Consider the following 25,925-nt stretch of genomic DNA (forward strand, 5'->3'; position numbering starts at 1 on the left):
GGGAAGTCATTTGCCTGGCGCAGGCAAGGTTTTGTTCGTGAATCAATAATGTGCACATATATAGGAATGTCCCTGTGCTGGAGCGTAGCATTTGAACAGTTCATCAAAACTAGTTCAATACAAATGGTCTGAAAGTACTTTGTTCTTTCCAACATGGCGCCTGTATCTGTGGTGAGTGTCAGGGGCCATTTAAAGGTCACAGCAGAGAGAAGACATGAAACATATTGCTCAGTGAAAATTGTGTGTGCTCTGTCTGGCCCATATACTGAATGCTGAGTGACAAGCAGTTGGCTTATTTTAAAGTCTCCTGCTCCGTACCTCAAGGGAGCGTCAGGCTTGGAGCACTGTCACTATAACTCCAGGGATACAGCAGAATTTAGTTCATTCATTATCACTGATACTTCTGACAGAATGGAACTAAGTAGCACATTCCTAAAATGCGCTGTTTTTAATTTAACTTTCTGAACATCTGCTACACTGATAAGGCACACAGAAGAGTTCTGACTTTGGAAAACAGAGATGCAGTATTTGTTAAAATGGAGAGTCTGTACATTTCAAAGCACGGTGCAGATCAATAAAGAAACAATTGAGTCAGTTACATATTGCGTAAATGCAACATGATAAAATAAGTAAACACAAAATGCACAATATTGCTGTATTAATTTAAAAGCAAATCAAAGATGTGATATCTATACAACAACAGCCATTTTCAAGTAAATACCAAATGCTCAGTTGGCAGTTAAACTATTTAAAAACATACATATTCTGAATGAATTACATCTAGCCTGTTTGTCAAACATATCTTGACATGTGTCATATTTCGTAAATCTCTGCCAACAGAAATTAGCCTATTTTTGCATGCAGTGCATGTGTGTGTGCTTATGGTCTGCATTTATTAGCATACAGTTAATGAACAGTCAAGTCAAATTTATTTATATAGCCGTTAATCACAGTTACAGTCTCAAATGGCTTCACAACACCCACATTATAAAACAATACATTAAAACAATTTATTTATATAGCCGTTAATCACAGTTACAGTCTCAAATGCCCCCCCCCCCCCCCCCCCCCCCCTCCCAATGAGAACAAGGAAAAACTCCCACAAAAAACCTCATTAGGAAAATGGAAGGAACCCTTAGAAGGGCCTCACACAGCGGGAGCCCAGTCTATGTGAGTCTGTTGCACAGATCAACATGAACATTAGCAGCAGAAAAAGCTCCTCTTCATGTGCAACGCATGAACACCATCCAGGAGCAGCTCACTTTGAAGGCTGCTAACTGACATTTCCTTTTTAGCCATGTTCCCACTTCACTGTGTGTGTTTGTGTGTGTGTGTGTGTGTGTGTGTGTATGTGAGGGTGACATTACAAAGCAGTATGTGGTTAATTGAATGAGGAGGCCTATATATCCTCTCTCTGAGCCTCCCAGGACTCCTTGCAGCCAGTAGGAGCAGGCTTTTTCCATACCCAATCTCAGACCCAAATGAAAAATTCACCAGCTTGACTCTCTCTCTCTCTCTCTCTCTCTCTCTCTCTCTCTCTCTCTCTCTCTCTCTCTCTCTCTCTCTCTCTCTCTCTCTCTCTCTCCCTCAGTAAGGCGCTGTCAGCTTGGCTTCCAGGCCCAGCCTGCTCAAGCCAAGCTTGCTGTATTCTCTGCCAAGACTTCTGGGAGGAACAACAGAGAACAAAGTTGAAATTAAAATCGGGCGATTTTTTGGCAAGTGGTTTCTACCCTCAGGATGTTTGGGAGCAGAATTGGGCAGACAAAAAAAGCAATCTAACTAGGTCTGATATGACACTCACATAAATATTGCAATACAAGTTTGGGTTTCGGCCATCTTTTTTTTTCAAAGGAATTTCTCTCAGATTAGAACCTAGCATTTAAAAGCATGAGTGAGTTTTTGTCACTGTGTGTATCAGTCAACAGTGAGAGGCAGAAAATGAGGTTAAAAAGCGCTTTGGATTGGAAATGAAATATTCATGAATCAAATTTGAATAAGCTACAAAATGCACAGCTACCCGGATTTGTAGGTAGGCCGCTCAGCAAGAGTATTTTGGCTAAGTCCTTATAGGGTTCCTAAGTATTGAATCCTGAGCTATTTTGGAAGTAGCTGACAATGCATTGTGCCAGTCAAAACTGATAGGAAGACAGAGGCACAAAGTACCTAGATACCTAGGAGAACAGATGAGCTCAGCTAAATGGCCTTCTGCTGCCTGATAGTCCCACATACATGCAAACAGTTTTGATTGGACTTTCACAGCTATAACATACGGTATATTCCAATTATTCACTCCATCATGTTGCTTTTATTTTGATGTGCATGTTTGAGCAGCATGATAGAGTAGTGAGTAGGGCCAAGCATCCACCTGCTGTGGCCTGAGAAGAGAATTTCTCTATGGAGATCAATTAAATATTGCATGTTTTCCCATAATAAATAGTTCAATTGTACACCAAAGTTTCCATCAGTTGTTGGTCTCAGGAAGCTGCGGGATTATTTGCTTTTCTCCCCTTGTGGCCTCCTGTGCTCCTCTGGGATTTCTTCTGAACTGTAATTCTGTTTCATGTGTTACCTCTCACCACCTGCTTCTCAAGTGCATAAAAAGATAAAAGCAGAGAAGGTGCGTCAGGTGGACTTTTCAACTTTCTGATGCTCAGGCTGAAGAAGGCAGAAGTTTACTGTGAACTTGGACCAAGTCAGCTTTTTGAAGCTTTCAAAAGTAATCTACTCAACAATGAAAGTATTCTAATGCACACTGAAATACTGCAGACCTATTTCATATTAAGTGATATTCTGCAACATTTTCATAAAGATTAATGTCCGTTTTGCTACTCTCTATCGCCAATTGATATAATACGACAGGGATTCAAATATACCCAATTCATGAAAGCTTTTACAGTTGCTACATTTCCTATTCTAACCACTCTGTCAGGTAGCTCTTTCCTGGGAAGAATCCTCTGGTGCACAGGAAGTGATGCCTTTGACGTTTGTTTGGAGTAAATAGAAGAACTGGGAAGTTTGCATGAGCAGTGATAACCACCATGGCTGAACAGACAAGGAGAAGAGCGCCACCTACAGAAACTCAAACTTCATCAAAGGAAAAAGACGTCACAGTACTGGACACACTGGTCAATTGACAAGTGATGTGCAGTACTGAAACACCACAGCAATGATGTTGCCTAAATAAAAAAAATGGGAATCTCACAGATTACCACTTTAATGTATCTACACAGCAGCAACAGAATACACTGTGTTTTGCCAACAGGGCCCATCAGCCTCCCAGGGGCGGTTTTACCATTAAGCCCTGGACAGATAGAAAGCGTCACACGCTAGCATCAGCAATGGCTGCAGGCAGACTAGAGGCGTTAAGTGGCGCGTCAAAACAGTTTGATGAGGCTCCCAGCTTCAGCTCAGAACTCGTTTCAATTTCGGAGCGTCGAAGCAGGGAACACGCCACTAAAATACGTGTTTTCTGTCATCCATGAACTGCAGGAGTGACCAGCTGATCTTCTATTTGTCCTCCTGTGTTGACGCTTCATATCTCCTGCGTGCAGTGTGCTCTAGTGGCATCATATGCTATAGTGGACTATTCCATTTGACTTCTAGCACCATGTTGCCACTTGACTTTAAGCTCATTTTCCTTGCCACTGCACTGTTACTGCAGTGAAGCAAACCGGCACCAACAGCAACAATGTAGTGAAAGGTGACTTAAGGTCACCAAATTAATATGTACCATACAAAAATGGTAATTTACCATGATATTCCTCTCAAATGTTTGCTCAGGCACAAGCGTTCCCTCTCCTATTTGTCATGATAGCTCAGAGCGCAGTAGGTTGAGTCACAGGAAGCTAGCAACTAGCCTTAAAGTGATAGAATTAAACATAGCCAAATCTCCCTCTGAGATTCTGCATGCTATAATAGAATGGACTTACAATTAAGGTCAAAGTTAAAGTTCTGTGGCTGTTGATTAAACCATGACACATACGCACACACACACACACACACACACAAGCGCACAGAGAGAAAGAGAGAGGAGACGTGGGTGCTTGACTGTTTCACTGTACATGTAAATGTGAGAAAGGATTTTATCAATGGGACAATATTTGCTTTCCATCAGATATTTTTTTACATTTTTTAGCACACTAAGCTGATGAATGAAGCCCAGAAGGTACATGGCTATAGCTCAGTGAGATAAACAGGTGCTTGTCATGTATGAAGATGCTGGTTTGAATCTCAACCCGCTCTATCTTCAGTGTTTCCATGTTATTGTTGTCAGCAGTGTGAACAGTTGTAGAAATCAGATGACGAACAGAAGCAGAACCAATCTCAGAAATAGCTTTGATCCCTGATGGTGGAGAAATGTTATTGCTAAAACCAGTTTGCAATGTTTGTAACAGGACTGGTACAGACACTGGCTTACAGAGCAGATTTGGTGCTCCAAAGAAATACATGAGGACTGTCAGGAACGTAATACATGCTGGCTCCTACAGACAGAGACTGTATGTCGTTGACACAAAATGACTGCTTGATAGTGTATCAATCAATCAACAACACACAGAAAAATTTACAATATAAGATTAGACTCAACGTTGGTACTGCTTACACATCACACACTGAGAAGCTCCAAATAGGAGTATGGCTTGTACTGCTATAGGCAGGTGGTGGCTATTGGAATTTGTAATGCAAACATTTCCAAAAACGTTGACATGGTAAAACTTTAGTCTGGCATCGCTTTCTCATTCATCACCCCTCTTTACAGCGGGGTCACCCACCTCAGCAGGAACAGTTTGCACTCCAGCTACTGGCGACAGGGAGGGAATCAAACCAGCCACCCTACGCTCTCAGACGTATCCGGGGTTCGTGTTGACAACGGCATCACACCACCAGGTCCCCTTTGTACTCAGAGCTCTTCTCTGAGAGCTTTTCAGTCTTTCTGCTGGGCGTCGGCTTTCAAAATTCACTGATTTACTCGGGCTTGAACCCGCAACCTCAAAACCTTTGTGCAGCCATCCAACACTTTGAGCCAATGGGTCATACTGCATCAAAGCACTTTTTGTCAGAGCTTTATCAGCGTCTTTGCTTGGGCTGTCGGCTTTGAAAATTTACTTTAAGAGAGGAAAGTGGGCCTGAGCCTTGAACCGAGAACATTACAATGAGCAGACAACTGTCCAGCACTTTGAGCCACTTGGTCATATTGCTGCTGAGCTTGTTTTCTGAAAGCTTTTCAGTCTTTCCTCTAGATGCTGGCTGGTATCAAAAGCTGGACCTCAGCAACTTTGTGTATCTATTTATCAATTTATCTCAGTGGGCTCAGTCTCTCAGTGTATTCTCTGAAAGTCTCTGGATAGTGGCTCTCTCTCAAAAAAAGAAAAAGAAAATAACAAGGTTATAAACTTCAATCCCAAAAGGCTCTTAAACACTTTATTCCTCTAAACTACTGATTGAAACTCTAGCTTAGCTTGCTGGAGATCATTTAAGTTTCCTCTTTGTGCTGAATATCAAAACAAACATTTACCCCTGGAGACTTAAAACACCAATTCTACATAGCCTAAGCTACCTGGCACCACCAGCCTTAGACCCGCACTGCATACAAGGATAACGTCCAAGAAAAGACAATGTTAATAGTTTCAGTGTTTTGCACTTTGAACACACAGTGCAAATGGACAACCACTTTGATCAATTTTTATAGTATTTTTATCATTGTATAGTATGTAGCCTATAATTAACTATACATCAGATGTTTGCTATCACCCCAACAATAATAACCTGAATAATGCAAAATAAAAGAATGTTGTTCAGTCTGATATAGCTGCCAATATTCCTTTTGGCAACATCATGTTCATGTCTGTGCACTGAAAATATGGACACCGGAATTCTCAGAAACTAAGTTTGGGGCTAAAGCACTAATTTCTTCGGTGAGTGTACGGTTTGAACAGAGGGAAACTTCAAATTTCAATACAGAATAAAAAGCAGTGTAAAGGCAATGTAGGCCACTCAAGATAGGCCTAGCATAAATCAACATTGATTCAATGTTGAAAAAGCAATTATTCACATTGATTCAAAGTAAAATTAACATTAAATGTTCAACCTCAACCAAAATGATGATTCTGATGTGAATAAACATTGCATTATTCAACATTGCTATCTGGGTGTTGCCTTAAAGCACAAAAGTCCTGGGTTCGATTCCCTGGCCGTCTCCCTGTGGAGTTTGCATGGGTTTCCTCCCACAGTCTGAATGTGAGTTTGAGTCTATCTATCTGTGTTGGCCCTGTGATGGACTGGAAACCTGTCTAGGGTGTCTCCCAGCCTTCCACTCAATGCATGCTGGGATAAGCTCCAGCCCCCAGTTACCCTTAATAGGAATAAGTGGGTAAAGAAAATGAATGAATGTTTCCCTGTTTTCTTCGAAGGAAACTTGAATTTCATCTGTTCATATCTCTAGGTCTTTATATCTCTCCATTTACCTCCTCCTTAAGACCTGATGACATGGATTTTCTCACAAATACTGTATACAACAATTCAGTCAACAAACACAGAGGACAAGTTCAAAGCAGTTTTAATCGCATTATAAGTTTCCATACAGTCATTTACAAGTCTAAGCAATTCCATTGTTAAACTGCTATTTCCATTCTTATCTTCCTCATGCAGTGTCATCATGAATTAAACAGCAAACACAGACCATGAACACAAAGCCTATTTCCTTCCAGACAAACCCATACAAATTTGAAATCCATGGTTAATTACATGTTCACAGAACTAGTGGAATCCATTTTCCAGACCTTCCGGACCTTTTTGTTAAATAAGATAAGTTGCTAAAAAGTTTCTCAGTGTATTGAGTCTGAGCGCCATTCACCTCAGGACATCGCCACATACAACAGACAATAACACTTCTCCTCAAAATGAAGGGTAACGCACTTCTCTGTAGAAGAGCAACAGTCTTGCTCTGTTTCCCTGTGTCGTCTGGCCCCGATGGCTCAGGCTGGATCTCAACACAAGGGCTTTCCGTGCCTCATGTTCAGGGCACAGGTTCGGCCCAGGTTGGCCCCCTCCAGGAGCAGGTCAGACAGTCGGTCCAGGCCGACGCAGGTGGTGAGGGGGGTGATGAGGCCGTAGAGACTCCCCAGCATGATGCTGAGGGGCCAGCCCAAGCACAGCAGAACCACCAGCCAGATGATGCTCCAGAAACATGACCCACAACTGGCCATCTTAGTCTGGAAGAAGGAGAGAAGGTTGAGAGGGGTTGACGTTTTACTGAACCATAAAATGCCTACATTGGGAAGATGCTCTGCAGAGCCATGTGCCGCCCACTTGAATTAACCAGGCATACAGCAAATACTGTAAACAATCAGAGTGGGAATTTAGTTTGAAACACTTTAATCTTTGAAACAATCATACATGACAGTGTATCAGTCGCCACAATAGTATCAGGACAAGAGAGCCCCAGTGCCGGGCCACGCCTCTTCAGTGATGAAGGGAGATTATCAGATTGGAACGTGCCCTGTTGATGATCTGGATGTACTTGTCAGGATTTAGCAGTGGCCTTGACAAAGCATGATAAGCTGGCAACCTCAAGCAATAACCGCCATGCCTGTCTGGCTGTTGAGGTCAACTTGCCGCCCACTTACACCCTGTTGAGGACCGGCCCTGGCACATTAGTCACCCACTAATAGCAGATCAACAGAGATCATGCCCAACTTCGGTAATAAGCATTAATTTATCTGTCAAAGTTGATAACAAACAGCAGTCAGGAGTATAATGTTCTGCTATTCTTGGCTACACACATGCATGTTGTATTATATGTGATGAAACGCTGCTAATTGGTATGCCAGGCAATGTGTGAATCCTATCTACCTGATGATTTACTCAAAGTATAGCGGCAATAATATGCTGAGAATTCGCAAATCATTTAATTTTGCTTCAGTTAAATTTTTATTTTTCCAAGAAACTCAATATTAGAGAGAGAGGGTGAAACTGTAAATCTTTTTATGGTAAAAATCTGCCAGAAAATCTGCCCTGAGGCTCAGCCTTGAAGTTTAGATTGTAGAACTGATGGTTTTATGAGTGTGAAAGTCTTGCTGCTGTCAGATTGATTCCCTAAGCCTGTTATAGCTTAAAGAGACAGTGGTCAGATCCTCCCTCCCTCCCAGCACTTCTGTGCTGGCTCTACAATGTGTAATTTCCTGTTGTGACATTACTACCATATAGGGCTGTGGTGATAAATCACACATACAACACGAGTGGATCCCGTGGTTTTGGGAAACGCCCTCACAGCGAATTAAAAAAACAAAAATGGACAATAAAGTCATCGAACCACAATAATTTAAAACACAGAATACTATGGCACACTGTAGCCTCAAAATCTCTCTTCATTGCATTACAGATCTCCCATATCTTCCTCCTCTACTTGCACCTGGTATATCTTGATCTTGCACTGTTGCACTTGCTGCAAATCCCTCTGGATAAGTGTATCTGCTAAATGGCCAAGATAAGCCTGCTTTTCAGATATTAAAAGAATAGAAAACATCTTAGAAACAAGATATAACTTATTATAAAGCAAACCAAATCTAATTCAGTACTGTGTAAATTAAAATAACTTAAACTAAATAACTTATTTTATGTCACTAATATTCAGTACATCTGCAACAGAAGATCATTTTTTGTCTGGTAATTGCAAATCAGCATAACGAGAATAATGTACCGGCTGTGATCATGAACAAATGTACATTGACAGTTTTACTGCATGCAGTTAGTCTCCGCGACACATCAGCCCATAGCAATGGTTAGAGGAGAGAGCTTTGCAAAGTAGCTATTAACCTAATGAATACCTGTCGTGTGAGTATAAAAGACATGTTCACCTTCAGCAGTGATGAGTTCTGGAGAAAGTGAGAGCCTGTTCTCTTTTCTTGCTTGTAGCTATTTCTTCCAGTCTCCCAGTTCCTGCTTCAGGCTTCCAGAGATCATCTGTGTGAGCAGTAGCCACTTCCCACCAGTTAGCTTTAATTTGTTACAACAAGGCACCACAGGCAACTGAATACTCAAGAGGTCAACTAGTAGGAAACAGAAATTTAGCAATTGGAAGGCTCACCAGAGGGAGGATATTACACAATACAGACATTCATGTGACTCAAGTAAAAGCATGGTTGCTGTCACGGGTTTCTGCATAGTTTAGAGAACACTCACAACCAATTTGCGATAGATACTGGGAACTTCATGGACATCAGTGTTATAGTTATGTACAAGTTTACCATAATAATGGTTGTTGTCATACAATGATTGACTCTTGAATGAAGTTGATATTAAATATTTCAGGGTTATATGACATAATTGTCACATATACACTTGTAGGCTTGATGCCAAATCTTAAGCCTGTCAATAATTGACAGATGCAGCAAAGCCAACACTAGAAAACTGACTGAAAATATCTGTTGTCTGGCCTCTCATTCTAATCCTTACGTTGGCTGAGAGAGAAAGAAGTACTAGTCAGAAATACTCATATGGACCTCCACCCAAAGTGGCCTGGTCTCAGAAAAGATAGAAAAATGGACATTACACGGCTCCACATTGACTGAATGCATCAAATGTGTGTCTCCTCACATCTATCAACACATGGTTCTCCATCAGGTCTTTAGACTGCCCAGGGTGGAGCAGCTGCACGCGCGGCTGACCTGTTCTCTCAGACAGTGGGGGGTTGTGGACTAGCCTGCCTGAGGTATGATGTAACAACAACTAACCTCTGGTGCATGATAATGACTAGATTTCCAGTCTGTGTTTCCGCCTGCAGGCTGTAGACTATTCTGCCTCTTCATGGTAAGAGGAGCCATGTGGAAATTACCAATACAAGGCCCAGGCTGGAGCCCACCATCCACAGGTACGACCTGCATTCAACTGGCCATTTTGATGTTAATACAAACATTAATACTGAAATTATGTCTGAATTCAACGGTCAAACATCAACGCTAACACTGATCCAGCAAATATCAACAATTTTGCTGTACTCTTATGTACAGTACACAAAGTTATGAATGGAGTGCTGATTGAGTGACTGTGTGCATCCATAGAGTGCAGGTTCAAAACCCCCCAGCACAGTGGCCTTTGGGCTGAGTAACTGACCTACAAATGCAGCTTAGTAGCAGCTTGTGTAGCTGCTATAAGCTGAGCCAATCAGATTGTCAGATTCCAGTTGTGCTTAAAGAGGGGGAGGGAAGCGGATGAATGAACTAAAGTATCATGACAGAGAGATTTTAACAAGGCTTAAACACGATTACTATACATTGTATTTGTCTGTGTGTGTGTGTGTGTGTGTGTGTGTGTGTGAGTGAGAGAGAGAGAGAGGGAGAAGCTTTTCAAATGCACATATAGTAAAATATATCACAGACTACAGTTAAGATTGATCATTTCCTTTTTTTTTTTTTTTTTTTAATAAAAAAGTATTAATGGTTACAAAGTATTTTAGAAAAAATTGAATGAAACATTATCCTCAAGATTTCCCTGTATCTTCATGGCTTCAGTAGAAAACAAATCTAAAAATCACTGACTCCACACTAATTATCTCTTTCTCTAAAGGACAGTCCAGTTAGACACTCGTAACTGAGGCCCATATGATGAGCTACAGCGAAGGCGCTCTATGGCTGTTGCTCCTCTCCACTGTCCTCCCCATCGCTGTCGCTGTCTCTTCCGGGATGCTCTGGCATCTTAGCACGATCCTCTGTCTCCTGGTTTCCCTCCGTCTCCTGGTTTCCCTCCCGCTCGGTCGTGTTTGGCTCTGAGCTTGGCTCCCCTCCTGCGTTTTCCTGCTCCATGGGGGTCTCTTCCTGCGGCTCCCCAGAGCTAGCTGCTTCTTCCTGGACTACAGCCTCTGTCTTGGTCTGCTGCGGCGGCAGAGCCAGCTTCTGCTGTTGCTGTACATAGAGGGTGAGCAACAGAGGGAAAGGAAAAAGATACAAAATGTAAGGGAAAAAATATTTGCACTTTTAATTGTGATATTATATTCATCCAAAAAAAATCTAATATAGGTGTATTTTATTGGGAAAAATTCTATACTGAAGGCAAAGTAGTTCAGATAATAAAAACATCTCTCTCCCCTCCATCTTACTTTTCCCTTTTCCTCCCTTATCATGCCATAATCCTCTCTTATGTTTGCACAAGTGCCAATGTGTGACCCTGAGTGGAGGTTAAAAATCATTTGAGCTCCACATGTAATGTGCTAGGCTTGTGGCCTGTTAATTCTCCACGTGCACAACTAAAACAATTCTCTTACATCTGACCTATTTCCTGTGCTGCATTAAAGTTTTAAAGGTTAAAAATACCAAAATAGCTACCAGGGAGAGAGGGTGACAGCTTTTAAAGCTGCTCCATTGCTTACCGTATAGTAAGAGGGCTCGAAAACTGTTGGGAGTACGTTTGTTAGTGTGTCAGTGTGTGCGTGCGTGTGTGTGTGTGTGTGTAGTCAGCACAGTAGGAACATCAGTTTTAAATTGTCTCAGGTGTATTGTACAAAAGGAGCTACCCTAGATGAAACAGTAGATCTTATTGCAGAGCATTGTGACACAGCTACAGTATCTGTACTGCTGGTTGCCTTGAATCATCAGTACAATACAGCAGTATATCTTTTCTTTGATACACTATACTATGGTAGTCACTGTGTATATGAGACAGATGGTTATCAAAGGTTTTGTACCTGTCTGTACTTCTGGGTGCTCTGGATCATGTGCATGTACATATTATACACCAGGTTGGCCATCTCCGGCATGTTCTTGACTGGTCGGTCTGGCTGACCAGAAGCCTCTCTCTGAAGGAAAGAAAGAAAGAGGAAAAAACAGAAGTGAAAGATGGTTAAAGTTGTATCCAGGAGGCAATGTGAAGGGAGGGATAATGGAGAATTGTTATCTGTCTTGTTAGCAGGAATTCTTAAAGGCGTCCCCCTTGTAAACTATTGATCTGAGGAAAAAACGTGAAGAGAAATTACAATTTACTTGCTCACCACCCGCTTGTTAATTCAAAACAAATCTCCCACTCGCTGTCTCAAACTATCAATGGTCACGCACCATCAAAAGGAGTCGAGGATGCAGAACTTGTAATTTGATCGAATTAGTATGCAGACGGAGCCATATAGGCTAAACTTCTGAGGGAGGCAAGGAGAATATTCATTCTGCTGGGCTGTTGCCTCCTAAATACAGAGGTAATATGCTCAAATCACAGCGGCCCATTGGGCATCATGTGGATGTGAATGCACTGCAGTATTGTAAAACTAAACTGTCTGTGGTTTTATTGCTGTGAAACTATCAAAGGGGAAGTGCTTTAAAGTGCTTCCCAATGACTGCCGGTGATAAGACATCATGTTTTACTGTCTGTCCAATACTGCTGTAAATATACTGTATAAATATGCATATGGAGCATTTTGTAGTAGTGTTACCCTTTGCCTTTATAACTGGTTCCGGATCAGCATTGTTAAATAGCCTATAATAGTTCTGTTTGAGTGTGACCAGAAAAATTCTGACTTTAAATCTGCATCTGGGTACATGCAGCAGAGGCTTACTGACTCCAGATAGACTGGCTAAGCAGGGGCCGCATGTGTGTGCCCAAAAGAGCTGTCCCCCATGGGAATGAACACTTTAGAGTCAGAGGAAGTGTCAGAAGCTATGGGGTATTTTAGACACCCCTGTTTCCACGCACGCCAGTCAGTGAGACACAGTGACCAGACAGCGGCCGTCTCATGCTGGCCTGGCGGGATTTGGGAGAGTGGCTTTGCCTTCTGACCTTCGGGGGTTAATTATAGCCAGGCCTGTGTTTCCCCAGCTAGCAGATGGCCCCTGCAGAATGCTGTTAACAGACCGGAGCCTATGGGCAAAGCTGCACTAAGACTTGAGACCAGCGAGGGCCAAAGGGAATGAAGATTCCATTCAGAATATAGAGGCAGGATTAGACAGGGACAGGGGGCCGTGGCAGCGATGACGTGGAGGGGTGTAGAAGAGCACAACAGTGTTATGAAAATGGGCACTGGTGTGGAACATGTGGGAAAATAAGGTGGGTTCTTGCCTGCAAATGCTGAGTTTGAGTACCCAACAATCAGCACAATTTAATGGAGTAGAAGATTATTGTGCTTCAAGAAACAAGTCAGTCTGTCTCTCTCTCGCTCCGTGTGTGTGTGTGTGTGTGTGTGTGTGTGTGTCTACTCACAGGCTGTTCCTGGTTGTAGTATTCGTGCGGTCTGATGTGCAGCTGCAGTGGCCTGGCAGTGAGCTGGTTGAAGGCAGGAGTTAGCTCAAAGCAGTTCTGGAACAGGGAGACCCGGGCAAAGATGTACAGACCCAGCCTGGCTCTAGACATGGCTACCACCAGACGCCTCACATCCCTATGGAGAGATAGGGGAAAAGGTGAAAATTGGTTTGATACAGGGAAAAAAAAACAACATCAAGCAAACAGAAGAGGCTGCGGTGGGGGGTGGAAAATATGAGATCAGAAGAGGAGAAGAAATCAAGAGCGGGGGAAAAATAATAAAAACTGAAGCGAAGGGATCAGAGCGGAAGGAACAAGTAAAAAAGATTGGAGTGGAAGGAAAAAGGCAGAGTGTAGGAGGAGAGGGGTTTAGTGAAGGATAAGCAGCAATAGGTGAGGGGGAGAAATATAAAAAATGAGAGGGTGATACAGGAGTGAAAGGCAGAGGGCAGGGATAAACAAGGCAGACAAAGAGAGGGAGAGATGGAAGAGTGCACAAGAGGGCAGATAGGCTACTGTTTGTTGCCATTCAGTAGAATTAAAGGATTAGAGGCAGAGGAGTCATTTCCTGGAGAAAGGAGGAACCCTGCTTGGCTAGCTGTAATAGCCAAAGTGTTTAATAAAATATAGTTTACTGGCTGCTCCCATGACACAGGAATGCGCTGCAGGCCTATATGCCTCATTTAAGCAACCTGATAAAGATACATGGTTAACACTGAATTTAATTCTAATTTTAACCCCTGGAAAGCCCCGAGTTAAGCTACAGGGCGTTGTGTGAGAAGAACTGATTCCACCTTAGGCAACTCTATTCTCATGGTGTGCATTGTCTACATATTGTACTCTATCGTGATTAAAATTGTATACAATACACATGGAGTAAGAGAGGGGGAAACATTAGCAAAGCTTCATACAGCCACAAAAATGTGGCTCGCATTCAATAAAAAAAGAATAGAGGTGGTACCTTTCAACCTGTTCTGAGATGAAATAAATTTTTATATTGTGTGTTTTAGGTGTTTGTACTGGCAACATATTTGAGCTACACAACATTTGACCGTTTATCTGGCCAATAAATCTGTGAGACAAAAGCAGCTTGACTGATGCAGATCCTCTGAGCATGGAATGCGGCATTTGAGGGGGAAGGAAGAGTCTTTGGCTTGCTCAAGCGGCTCTGGCGAGATTCAAAACAGTCTTTGGTTTGATGTACAAGCATTTGGCTCACAATAATACTTGTATGCGCTTACTTATGAACACACATACACAGCCAAAAACGTGGAACGTGGAGATGACATGAGCGGAGCATGAGATTAAGAAGATTAATCCTTGCAATATGCATGATGTGTGCCATGAATATGTCGAAAAAAAGGGTTTATGGAAAATAATGTGTAGGATTTAAGAGTGAGTTAACATGTGGAGCCTATAGCATGTAGGTGTGTGTCAAAATCACTGTAAATTTAAAGCTCTGGAGGATGCATAGTACAGGAGAGGAACTCCACAGCAGAACATTTCCACAGAGACAAACCACAACAGCTGACAACCAATGAGCACAGAGCTTGAGAAGATATGAACCAATCGTGAAGCACGATAGCCTACGGACATGGCTCTGTTGAGAGACGCCCACCTGGGTTGTTCCGTGACATTACAGGGCAAAGTGGACGGATAGTCTGTGTGCGTGCACGTGTGTGTGTGTGTCCCCACATGCGAGTGCGTGCACATGTCAGAGTGTGTCTGGATCGGTGTACGCGCATCCCTGTCAAAGAGTGTGCTCCTGCATGTGAGTGTGCCTGTGTGTATCAGCAGGAATGCTTCTCCTGTCAAAGCGAGGGTCAGCTCGTCATATGGTCAGCTGCGTCCCCCGTGGTTGTCACGGCAGCAGATTGCCATGGGGAGAGGGGTGGGAAGAGGAGGGGAGGGGGGGCAGGAGGAGGAGGACTGTGAGGTAGGACTCAGTGGTGCGCCAGAGTGATCCCAGTGAGGGGCAAAACACAAGGGACAGCACAGGAATTTCCCATGAATCACTGCTTTCCCAACCATTCAGCCGCCCATTCAGAAGTGTCAGGGACACCGAGATAAAAAAAAAAAAAAGTCATAAATGGATCCTATACAGCCATGTTACAAACTACTTCATGGTCATTTAATTACTTTGTTACTAATCAAAAACATTGAACTTGGATAAAAAAAACCCTGTAATATGTAACCAAGTAATTATCTTGCTTTTACTGATAAAAGTCCTTATCGAGGAGAATAGAAGCTCTAATGTTGCATGAACCTTCAGTGAATAACTGGAACTCTAGCACACATCATGATCGGGATGCTTTTGACAACCATCCCATGTAGAGTGGGCTGAGAATAAAATGTGTACTAGGCAGGGTGTAATATCCAGTGTAAGACAAGATCAAATGAATGATGCCGGAGAGGAGAGGAGGCGCTGCCAGCAAGATAAAGTACCGCTCTCTGTGGCCCGCTGCACTTCTCACGCCCAACACCATCAATTCATAGCTTTATCTGCGAGATGAGGAAAAAAACAAAATGGAGTTTTTAATGTGTTTTCTCTGCCGGCTAGAAATGAACAGGGGGTGTGGGTGGGGTGCGGGGGCGCGTGCCAGGCTACAAAAGGAATGACTTATTAATCGGGCTAAGGCTCCATTTGCAGGGTTCCCGATGTGAGGCCGGGTGAATGCTTTGGCAATAGAGCTGTGATGGAGTGGTGAGGAGTACAATTCCACCAGCAGCCACTGTACATCAGAGCCAGGGGACCAGCATGGACAGCCTAAGTACTGTGGAAGAGTTTGGCCTCAATTGTCTGGTATTAAAACATGCAGCATATTAAGTGTGAAGAACTCATCAGGATCTCATGGCAGCCTAGGAATGAAAGGCCTTTTCACTACACATCAGTTCAATGGAGAACAGAGAAGGAGGAGGGAGAGAGAGAGAGAGATAAGGAGAGAGAGCAGAAGACTAAGAAGAGAGGCAAGGAAGGGAATAAAGTTGAGGAAAGCGGCGAGCAATGGGACATGGAATGAAAAGACATCAAACCTACCGCTGCAGTATGGCTAACCAACATGCCTCTTAAAGCCTGTAGTAGTCTGTTCTATGGTTTGCCTTTGATCAGAGCGCAACTCTTTGTTCGATATTCTCACCCCAATCATCACAGCACAATGATTTCTTTTAACCCGGACAAAAAAATACCGGGTAGCTCCAAAGACACGCTCCTCTCTTTACCGCAGTCCCGAAGCTGCCTTCATCCCCCTCGACTGTGAAATTAAGCTCATGCAGACTTCAAGATAGAGCAGTAACTTTTTTTTTTCCCAGCAAACTTCACAGTTACACATGACAAAAAGAGAAAGCCTCCTGAGAGTAGCTGTCTCAAGAGGGAGCGTGTCTGTACTTTTGCTGTGTTGTTTCCCTGAGGAATGAATATCCTAGGCATGGTTCCTACGAGACAAGCATATTTGGGTAGTGGCTCCTGCAAGGCATGTGTATTATGGGCCGGGGTAAGTGTTTCTACTTGGCGTGCGTTGGAGTGCTTACCTCAGGTGTCCCACGGCTTTGGTGCGGACCAGTGAGAGGATGATGTAGTCGTTTTGCTGACCCTGGAACCTGTCCACTGTTGTCACCTACGCAGACACACAGACATTATTAAACACACAGCCATACAAATACACGCATGCACAAATGCATACCAAAGATACACTAACACTAAGCTATGCTAGCCGATATGCTTTGCAAAGTAAATGAGTGTGTGCATTTTAGGTAGGTGGAGGGATTTAGCTGAAACGTTTAGCAGCATGAACGAGACCGCTTTACATCTGAAAATATGAGATGCCGGTGTGTGTTTTTTTGGGGTGGGGGGGGGAGAGAGATGAGCGGCAGCGGCTGCGTTTTGTTGTTATTGCCGTTATCGCTGTGGGCCACATGGGCAGCCAGCGGGGTTAATGCGGCTTAGAGGGCATTTGCCTCCGCTAGCCGCTTACCTGGGTCCCCGAGACTCAGTGCCATGGCTCTGGGGGCCTCGCTGCTTCACTGGATCAGAAATTATTTCAGAGAGACGGAGAACGGAGGGGAAACGGCTCTGTGGGATTTTCTCAAAGCAAAAGGAAACTTGTGTCAGCCAATTTGCTTTTATTCCCTGGTAATCCTGTCCTGCTGAGAAGCATACTTATTCCCACAGCCCCCTCTGATGAAGAAAAGAGCTGTGTTGAGGGTTCGTCAGTGTTGTTACACCTTACATAATAGAGCCAACATACTGTAGTCGCACTTGAATAGATGTAAAGCCGAGAAAGCCAATGAGATGCAACCCCTGTAAAAACGGAACCAATAACATATGCTAGTGCTTCTTTGTGGCATGGACCTCTGCCTACAGCCTACATAGGCTGAAATATGTCAACATCTGTACACAGGCCATTAGCAGAGACTGCATTTGTGTAATAAGGTCTCAAGAGGACTCACAAGCTCTGTCTTGCAACCACCGGGGTTAACCATTTAAAACCCATATTAACAGTGTAAAAACATTAGTTCCCTCTTCTCAAGTGAATATAGCCTAGATTAGCTATCCATCTTTAATGTGGTGGCAACAAAGTAAAGATGCCTACTGTTAGCCTAAACCTCTAAAAGGGTTATGTTTAATATAGGATAAACCTAGATTGAAATAGAGATGAACATGAAGAAAACATGTCATAAAACCTGCTTGAATCGATGTAATTTGTCATAATGGCAAATACACTACAGCTTTTAGCTATATGGGCCAAACCATAGAAAACCTCTAGAAAACCCCAAAAGCCACCGGAAAGAGAATGGCCTCCTCTTTCCTCTCTCTAGAGTGGATCAATAGGACAGCAGCTAACATCAAGAAGCCAAACTGCCCTAGGACCACAGCAACCAACCAATGAACCAACCGTGCTAAATAAATCATCCCGTGGCTGTGGTTACCGCCCACTGGTCTAATGCAACATTCAGTGACCCTGGAACTCCCCTTGCCAAACCTCTATAAACCCCCTTATGGGTAAATGGGAAGGGAGTGCGGGGAGAGAGAGTGTGTGTGTGTGTATGAGAGAGATGGGGGCTAATGAGGAAGTAGCCCAATATTTATTTATGTCTCCCTGTTGCCATGTAGAACAGGTGCAGCACCAGAGGCAACAATATGTCGGTTTTACAATAGCATGAGGTCTGTCTGTTCGAGTCAAATAGCCACCGACAAAGACTGGGAGGACCCCCATCTTGTTCACCATGTGGTCTCATGCACATACCAACTCAGACATGCATTCAGACACATAGGTACGAATGCATGCACGCATCCACACCGGCGCATGCAACTGCGTACACAGACACACACTCCAACCAACCCTCCGATGGCGTAGTCTACTAACTGTAGACTGAGGAGGCTAAATATGCCACATGGTTTAAGACAAAACAGTGCAACTTGTTTTTCAGAAGAGAGGTGCATAGGAGAGTGAGTTATTCTTAGCCCATAGAGAGCAAGAATGAGGCCCAGATAGAGAATCTCCCCAAGGCATAGCATTTTGCATGGTGTTTAGTTATTTATGTGAAATCTTCCAGGGAGTGAATTGCAGAGGTCATGTCATTGTGGCCGATACATGTCTGTGGATACAAGCACACAAACACACACGAGAGCACACGTACTCGCATAGGAAAGAATGCGGCGTGAGCATGCATACATGTACACGCACACACACACACACACACACCTATCCAACCCTGGGTCTTGCTAATAGAAGCCATCTGACTGAGGGAGAGTCATTTTCTTCCACCTTCCCCTCTTCCTCCTCATTGTCACGGAGACAATGACACACTGTCTCTCAGCAGATGGCCTCACAGTTGAAAAATTCAACCCTGGATCTCTCCTCTCTTTCTTTCTTTTTCTTACTCACTCTATCCATCCCACTATGTCTTATTCATGGCCATTATGCTCTGGGAGGTGCAGAAGTCGGATTGCCTGATTGTTCCATTTTTCACAAGAGGCTCTCGGGGCTCACAGACTTAACAGTCTAATGTCAGCCTCTTGTTTCTTGTCACTTCATACCCGGCTTTTGGTCACAGGCTTCGATCTCCATTGGAAAAGGCATGCTGGAACACGCCGAGACATGCTCACCATCTATATGAGCACGTCTAGCTATAAGAGTGTCCCTGTTTCCTGTCACACTGCTGGACTTCATTTCCTGTTGTTACAGAGGATATTGCTTTCAGAAAATGAAGGACCTCCGCAGAAGGGATGAGGGGAGCATGTGTGTGAGAGAGAGAGAGAGAGAGAGAGAGAAGAGAGAGAGAGAGAGAGAGAGAGAGAGAGAGAGAGAGAGAGAGAGAGAGAGAGAGAGAGAGAGAGAGAGAGAGAGAGAGACAGAAGGTGGACTGATTTCAGCAAAAGCTTCAACTTGCATACCCTTCCCTCCACTTCTCACCCTTTATCCCTCTCTCCTCAAATCTGTTGTGGTGCATTCTCACTAACTAGAGACCCAGTCCCATAGGGACTGGGTGGAGAATTGGGGTGGGAACAACAGAAGCAATAGCTTGGCTTTGCTTGGGTAACGACCTGGAAGAAGAAACGCTACCCCGGTGTTTCAAATATAGCACCAATAGAAAGGAAACTCAACAGGCTTCGCTTCTAAAATTGCCACTGTAAACTAAAAAACAAACCCCATTAAAGATGCATAAGAGCATAACTGTATGCAAACTGTTGACTGCGAGATCCAGCAGACAGCTTGGCCTTGTGTGCTTATTTGGGTATGGGACTGTGGCTGGTGCTAACTGGCCTTCCTCTCCTTCTCTGTCTAATTAAAGTCATCACAGTGGAGTGGGCCTGCTGCTGACATTTGCTTGGTTTTAGCCATCGTGACATGCTGTCAGACGCACTGTGGACCAAATGCCCAACTCCATGACCTTTCAGCTGCTCAGCATTTTCCCAAAAGAGCCCCTCCCTCCTTCTCATCTCTCTCTCTGGCTATCTTTCTTCTCAGCAAAATCTCAACAGCATGTCACCCCAGTCAAGTCAGTACTGGACATGCATAATGACTAAGAGACAGAGAGCAAAGAAAGGAGAGAGAATGTGGGTTTAGAAAGTGAGGGAAGAGAGAGGGAAGCACAAACTGAGGCTAGTGGGTAAAAGCATTTAGCAGTACAAACAGGAGAATAGGGACGTGACTGTGCCAGCGGGCTGCTGCCTTAACACACAGCGTAAAGGAAGGAAAGAGAAAAGGAGAGAGAGTTGGGGGGTGGGGGGAGTAACGTGGGCAGGATGAAGACAACCTAACAGTATCCTTCAGGGATGAACAGAGCAGAGTTTACACCCACACTCACAGTATGCACGGTACACACTCATTATAAATCCTTCTCTCAAACACACACACCCTTACACACACACTCACATACACACCTCAATGAGTTTGATTTACAGAGGAATGCAGCAGGCTGGTAAGTAAACTGTTGGAGACCGAGGGTAGAAAATATCCAGCTCCACGTGAGTCTTATGACCTGCTGCTGTCCTGATAGTCTCATGATTTGATGCTGCTGGACACTGGAAACTCGGGTGAAAATATAATTTTGCCTTTAACAGTGGAGACTGAATCAAAAACCTTCATGAGCCACTAATATTCATTTTCCACCCTGCTGGAATCATGTTGATCCAATACATTCAAGGGGGATCTGTCACACTAGTAAGAATAAGGACAGTTGGGAAAGTTTAAAAGGTACAAACTTATTTACATGGTACAGGGAGAGAAGAATGTGTGTGTGTGTGTGTGTGTGTGATGCGAGTGTGTGTGAGTCTTGTGAGAATTGAGAGCTGTGAATTTCTCTCTTGGCGCAACGGAGGATATAGGAGGTTGGGTGGTAACGCTTGGAGACTGCAGCTGACATCTGGAGGTGTGAAGAGCATGTGTTTTGTGTGCATGTGTGTTCTGTATGTTTTAGCTACACTAGTCTGTCTGAATGCTACACACTGTATGAAGTGAAAACACGTCTGTTGGGAGTTTGGATGCCTGCCTGACAGGAGAAGAAATGTGTGACTCTCAAGAGGGGTTAGGAGTGTGTATGTGCGCGCGTGTCAGTATGTGTTTTTCGATGTTAGAAAGCTACAGGGAATGGGTTTATGTCGATATGTACATTAAGTACATTTTAGGTACTTCTTCAGGTGCATTAAAGACTATCTCCTTGTTTTATTTGAGGTGTAAAGCAAGGGACTGCATGGAGATCAGACAGAGCAGGAATGCTTACTAGGAAAAAAAACAAAAAACAAAACTAACCGTGCTTGTGGTACATTACTGGTACAAAAACTTATGTGTGGTGATGAGAATCATTTGTTTGCCATTATATGTACTGACTTTTTTATTTAGATTTGTTTAGCCCCCTTATTGAACACTGTATAATCAGTTACCATGCCACAATCTAACCATATTTCCTTTTAATCAGATGAAATTTTCTCTGATTGCTCCGATTTAAATTTCATGGGGGTTCAATGGGTTGTTTTAAACAACAATTGCGTGTACCTGTGTGCATTGTTTGAGTGGAGTATACCAGCCCGTGCATGTGTGTCCTTACCTTATTAGGCTGTGCGAAGAAGGGATTGCCAGCACAGCGCTGGTTGATGACGTCTCTGATCAGATGTTTCTGTCCGTTGTAGGTGGTGAGAATGCTGATGCGGTCTGCAGGGTAGCCCAGCAGACGCATGTACATGTACAGAGCCACAGAATACTCCGCCTCTCCCAGGTTCTTCACAGGGAGAGAGAAAAGGAGCGAGTCAGTCACATTATCATAATCTGATGAATAGCCAATTTGATACCAATAAAGCTATAGGTGTATCGCAAATGAGTATCGAGAGAGACGGAGCTGAAGGTTGGGAGAGTTGTGATGAGAGGGACCACAGAAGTCTTTCTGGCAGCTGCCTGGTGTGTGTATAATACGTTTGGGTGTATTTCAAACCCACTGGCCTGCATCTGAACCACGGGGAAGCATGACCTCAGCGAACCTATCACCTGCCAGTATAGTTCAGTATAGTGAATCAAACATTGCTAAGAGGAGCGCTAGGCTGAATCACCCAAATATACAGGTCTCTCTAGCCAGCTGCACCTTGATACCATGCCCCTCTCATTCTCTTGTACTCTCACCTCTCCCTCTCTCGCCTGTCATGTGTTTGACTTCTCAGCCAGATAAAAAGCCCACTCATTCATGCACGAGTAGCCATCTGATTTGGGTTGGAATTAATTGCCTCACTCAAAGCTCAACAATAGCACTAGCCAGCAATCGGCTGGGACAAAATGTCCCGTTCTAGGTTCCCTACATAAAAGCAAGGAGGATGAATGGCATATTTCTGCTATGGCTTTGATATTCATCACGTGGCTTATAAAATAAAGGGTGAATTGATGATCATGTTTTTAGAAGTGCGACTTAAGTTTGTATCTAATATAGTGCTTCTTATTGTTTCTAGATCCTAAACAGAGATTATTGTTACAGAAGCACTCAGTACTTGGAAAAAAAAAATCACATTATGTTCTTATTCTTCAAGTTTATTCCTGGTAACAGGTTTAGTCAATTAAATATTATTAAATAACATGGTCCTAAGCATGCAACAGCACCCATCCATCAACCTCTCCTCCCCTGTTCCAAACATCCAGGTCGTGGAACTACATCAACCCCTTCTTCCCTTTACCGGCCCTCCTGGCACCGGGGCCACACTGGAGTGATCTGCCCTCCAAATGTGACCGGACAAAGAAAAAAAAAAAAGCCAACAATATGCATTATTCACCCAGTTTCAATTAAGCCTAGACTGCAGCCTCTCATCTGGGCTGTAATAATTCATGGAGCTTGAGCAACAGTTCCTGAGCCAGCCGCATCACAGTCAACACATCAAAACCCATGACAGCCTTTGTTCTTCTACCCTCCATTACCTGTCCTCGCAGAAATGTCGCAAATTCATAACTAGAATTACCAATACCACACCATGTTTCCACCAATAGAAATGTCCCATTAAAGTTGTTAAGAGAATGTTAAGCTTCAGTCTGGTGTTGTGAAAGTCATGGTTGACTCTTAAGAGGAAAGCTCTATTCTCATTTCTGCATCTGAATACATCATGAAATGCTAATGTGGTCGCTTTGCAGTTTAGCTAAGAAAGATCACGAGAACCATACACGCATACACATGTTCGCACACACAGATGTGAGGAGCACCATGCGAGTCGATGTCTGGTTGGCACCTCCAGTTCTGCCTGTCTCATGTCTGCGTTTAACATAAATGTGATCTAATGCTTAACACCCAAGAGAACTTGGTAACCATAACAACAAGGTCAGACCCAGCCCATTGGAGTTTGAGCTAAACGGCCCAAGGCTAAATGACAACTAGGGAGCAGGCAGAGTGACAGAGAGACAGAGAGCAAGAAAGTGAGAGAGAGCGAGAGAGAGAAAGAAAGGGAGAGTGAGAGAGAGCAACTCATACACTGGAATGTAGATTAACACACACCATTCTCTAATATAATGTAGAAGTTTGTAGTCTGCCACTGAGTAAAACCCACCATGCCATTTGCTATTAATGTCATTTATAATCTAGTGTGTAAATGTTGTGCAGCAGGTCAGATTATAGCAACCCTTGTGGCTGAGGAAAGACATTTTCCAACTACAGAAGATGTGGATTAAGAGAAACATCTTCCCCTTCACGAGCCATTTGAGAACTTGGGAAGCACTATCAATGTGCCGAGGCTCAAAGTGTATTGTGCTTCAGCAAATGAGCCAAAGAGGCAGGGATATATTGCTGCTGGCCGTCTCCTGTTGCCGGTTCTCAATGAAGAGCCTTGGGTTGTGGAGTGTGTGAGAGTGTGTGTGTTTGGGCGTGTAATGTGTGTGCATGTGCATGGCAGGGGTCGGGGCAGTGTTTGTACAGCTGTGACAGGCATTCACCATGCACTGGACACGATTGCTTCTCTAGTGTCCAATTTACCCCCTCTGATTCCTAGGAAAGTGTGTGTGTGTGTGTGTGTGTCAGGAGTGAACATTTGAGTGATGTGGGCAATTCCCTTGAGGAGCCTGAAAATGGCAACAGGCAAATGGAGGGAGGTTCATGTGATCTGGTGCCTCGAGAAGCGCACATGGTCTGCATTTAAGAACAATAAGAAGCTTCATGGACATGGGCGTGCACAATGCTGAACGGTGCATTCAGCAGCATTCATGACGCACTGTGATACCTTCATTGGTAATGCAGCTCTATACAAACTATATTGTTTTATCTCCTATTTTTGATTTTGCATAAAATGTCAGATCAATATATTTGCGGTTTGCTGTGTGATGGTGAAATACATTCTACACTGTCACCCTAACCCTTCCTTCCTTGAAAAGAACTTGTTTTTCATAACCCCCCAAAAAATCCAAAAGGTACAGTAACTGGCTTCATTTTTACATTTCAAATCATTTCCACATTCTATTATAATGTCTAAGAGGTAGTTTAGTGGTTTATTTTTTGCTGTGGTATTTGAGGAAACAGCAGTATTTGAGCTTTGCTACCAAAGTAAACATTTTGTTAACCCCCACCCCACCCCACCCCACCCCACCCACACACACAACACACACACAACACACACACAACACACACACACACACACACACACAGAGTCTTGAGTGTCTCAGCAATGTCATGATGAAACACAATCTGGCTCCCAGTGTGAAGGACAAACCCATTGGTCTGTGCTGGGCAGCCAGTGTTAGTCGCACACTAGGCAGGGTTATGAATATATCATATGGACCGGTCGCTAAACCATTATAGTTGAATGAAAAATGAATGAACTGCTGTACAACAACCAGTTCAGAAGGGGTGCGGGGCAAGGAGTAATATGGTTCTCTGCTCTGGTGGAACTAAGTGTGCATGAGTGTGTACTTGTGTAAAGGAGTGTATGAATTGTGTTTGGAAAGCCATGTAAGTGCTGTACACTGCTGACCATGAACCTTTTCTGCTGTTTAAATATTGTGTGTGTGTGCATGTTGTTGGTATACTGAATATGCATGTGGTAGAAGTAATGTTTGGGGGGTACTGTAGGTATGTAGTACATGAGTGAGTGAGTGCTACTGACCTGGTAGAAGTAAGGGTTGGGCTCTGACTCTCCCACCCCATTGAAGTCCTCCACATTGATCAGCTGGAAGTCAAAGGTGAGGCCGGGGTTGGGCACCTGGAACTGGGGCAGTTGCTGGACATGGGGCAGGTTCCCCAGGTGCTTGTAGCGCCAGTTATACAGGTTACACAGGCTGAGAGGCAGGGAGATGGAGACACATACTGTCACACTGTTGTTATGTCCATGACAAAGATTTCATGCTTAACTTTCACTAACTACCACTACTACGACTACTACTAGAAGGATGAAATGTTGTCTCCAATTTTAGATGTTAGTGAAAGACTGGAACAAGTGAATATTTCTGTATATTCTAGGATTGTACAATCATTAACTCTTTCAGACATTTTCTCTATCTGCTTAATGCTTTTCAGAGTTGTGAGGGGGTGGAGCAGCATACATTTGGCAGAAGGGACACCCTGGACAGGTTGCTAGCCCATCGCAGGGCAAAAACAGACAATCACTCACAATCATAACTATGGGAAATTTAAAGTCTCCAATCCACCTGTCTTGATTGTCTTTGAAATGTGGGAGGAAAGCGGAGCACCTGGAGGAAACCCACGCGAACAAGGGAAGAACTCCACACAGATAGGGCTGCTGGCTGTGACCACTGAGTCAT

At 43.7% G+C, this 25,925-nt stretch overlaps 1 protein-coding gene across 1 annotated transcript in view; it reads right to left on the bottom strand.

The window, feature by feature from the left end:
* Window positions 1–10,406: 10,406 nt before the first annotated feature.
* aqr (aquarius intron-binding spliceosomal factor) overlaps window positions 10,407–25,925 on the bottom strand; it is a 53,328-nt gene continuing 37,809 nt past the window's right edge. The window contains exons 31-36 of the mRNA XM_071902201.2: window positions 25,271–25,442; window positions 21,760–21,930; window positions 16,741–16,826; window positions 13,174–13,348; window positions 11,675–11,785; window positions 10,407–10,895 (exon numbers count right to left, since the gene is read on the bottom strand). Coding sequence (XP_071758302.1) covers window positions 10,620–10,895; window positions 11,675–11,785; window positions 13,174–13,348; window positions 16,741–16,826; window positions 21,760–21,930; window positions 25,271–25,442 — 991 coding nt within the window. The 3' untranslated portion in view covers window positions 10,407–10,619. The remainder of the gene's footprint in view (window positions 10,896–11,674; window positions 11,786–13,173; window positions 13,349–16,740; window positions 16,827–21,759; window positions 21,931–25,270; window positions 25,443–25,925) is intronic.

This window comes from Centroberyx gerrardi, chromosome 17 (genome assembly GCF_048128805.1).
Source record: "Centroberyx gerrardi isolate f3 chromosome 17, fCenGer3.hap1.cur.20231027, whole genome shotgun sequence".
Taxonomy (NCBI): domain Eukaryota; kingdom Metazoa; phylum Chordata; class Actinopteri; order Beryciformes; family Berycidae; genus Centroberyx; species Centroberyx gerrardi.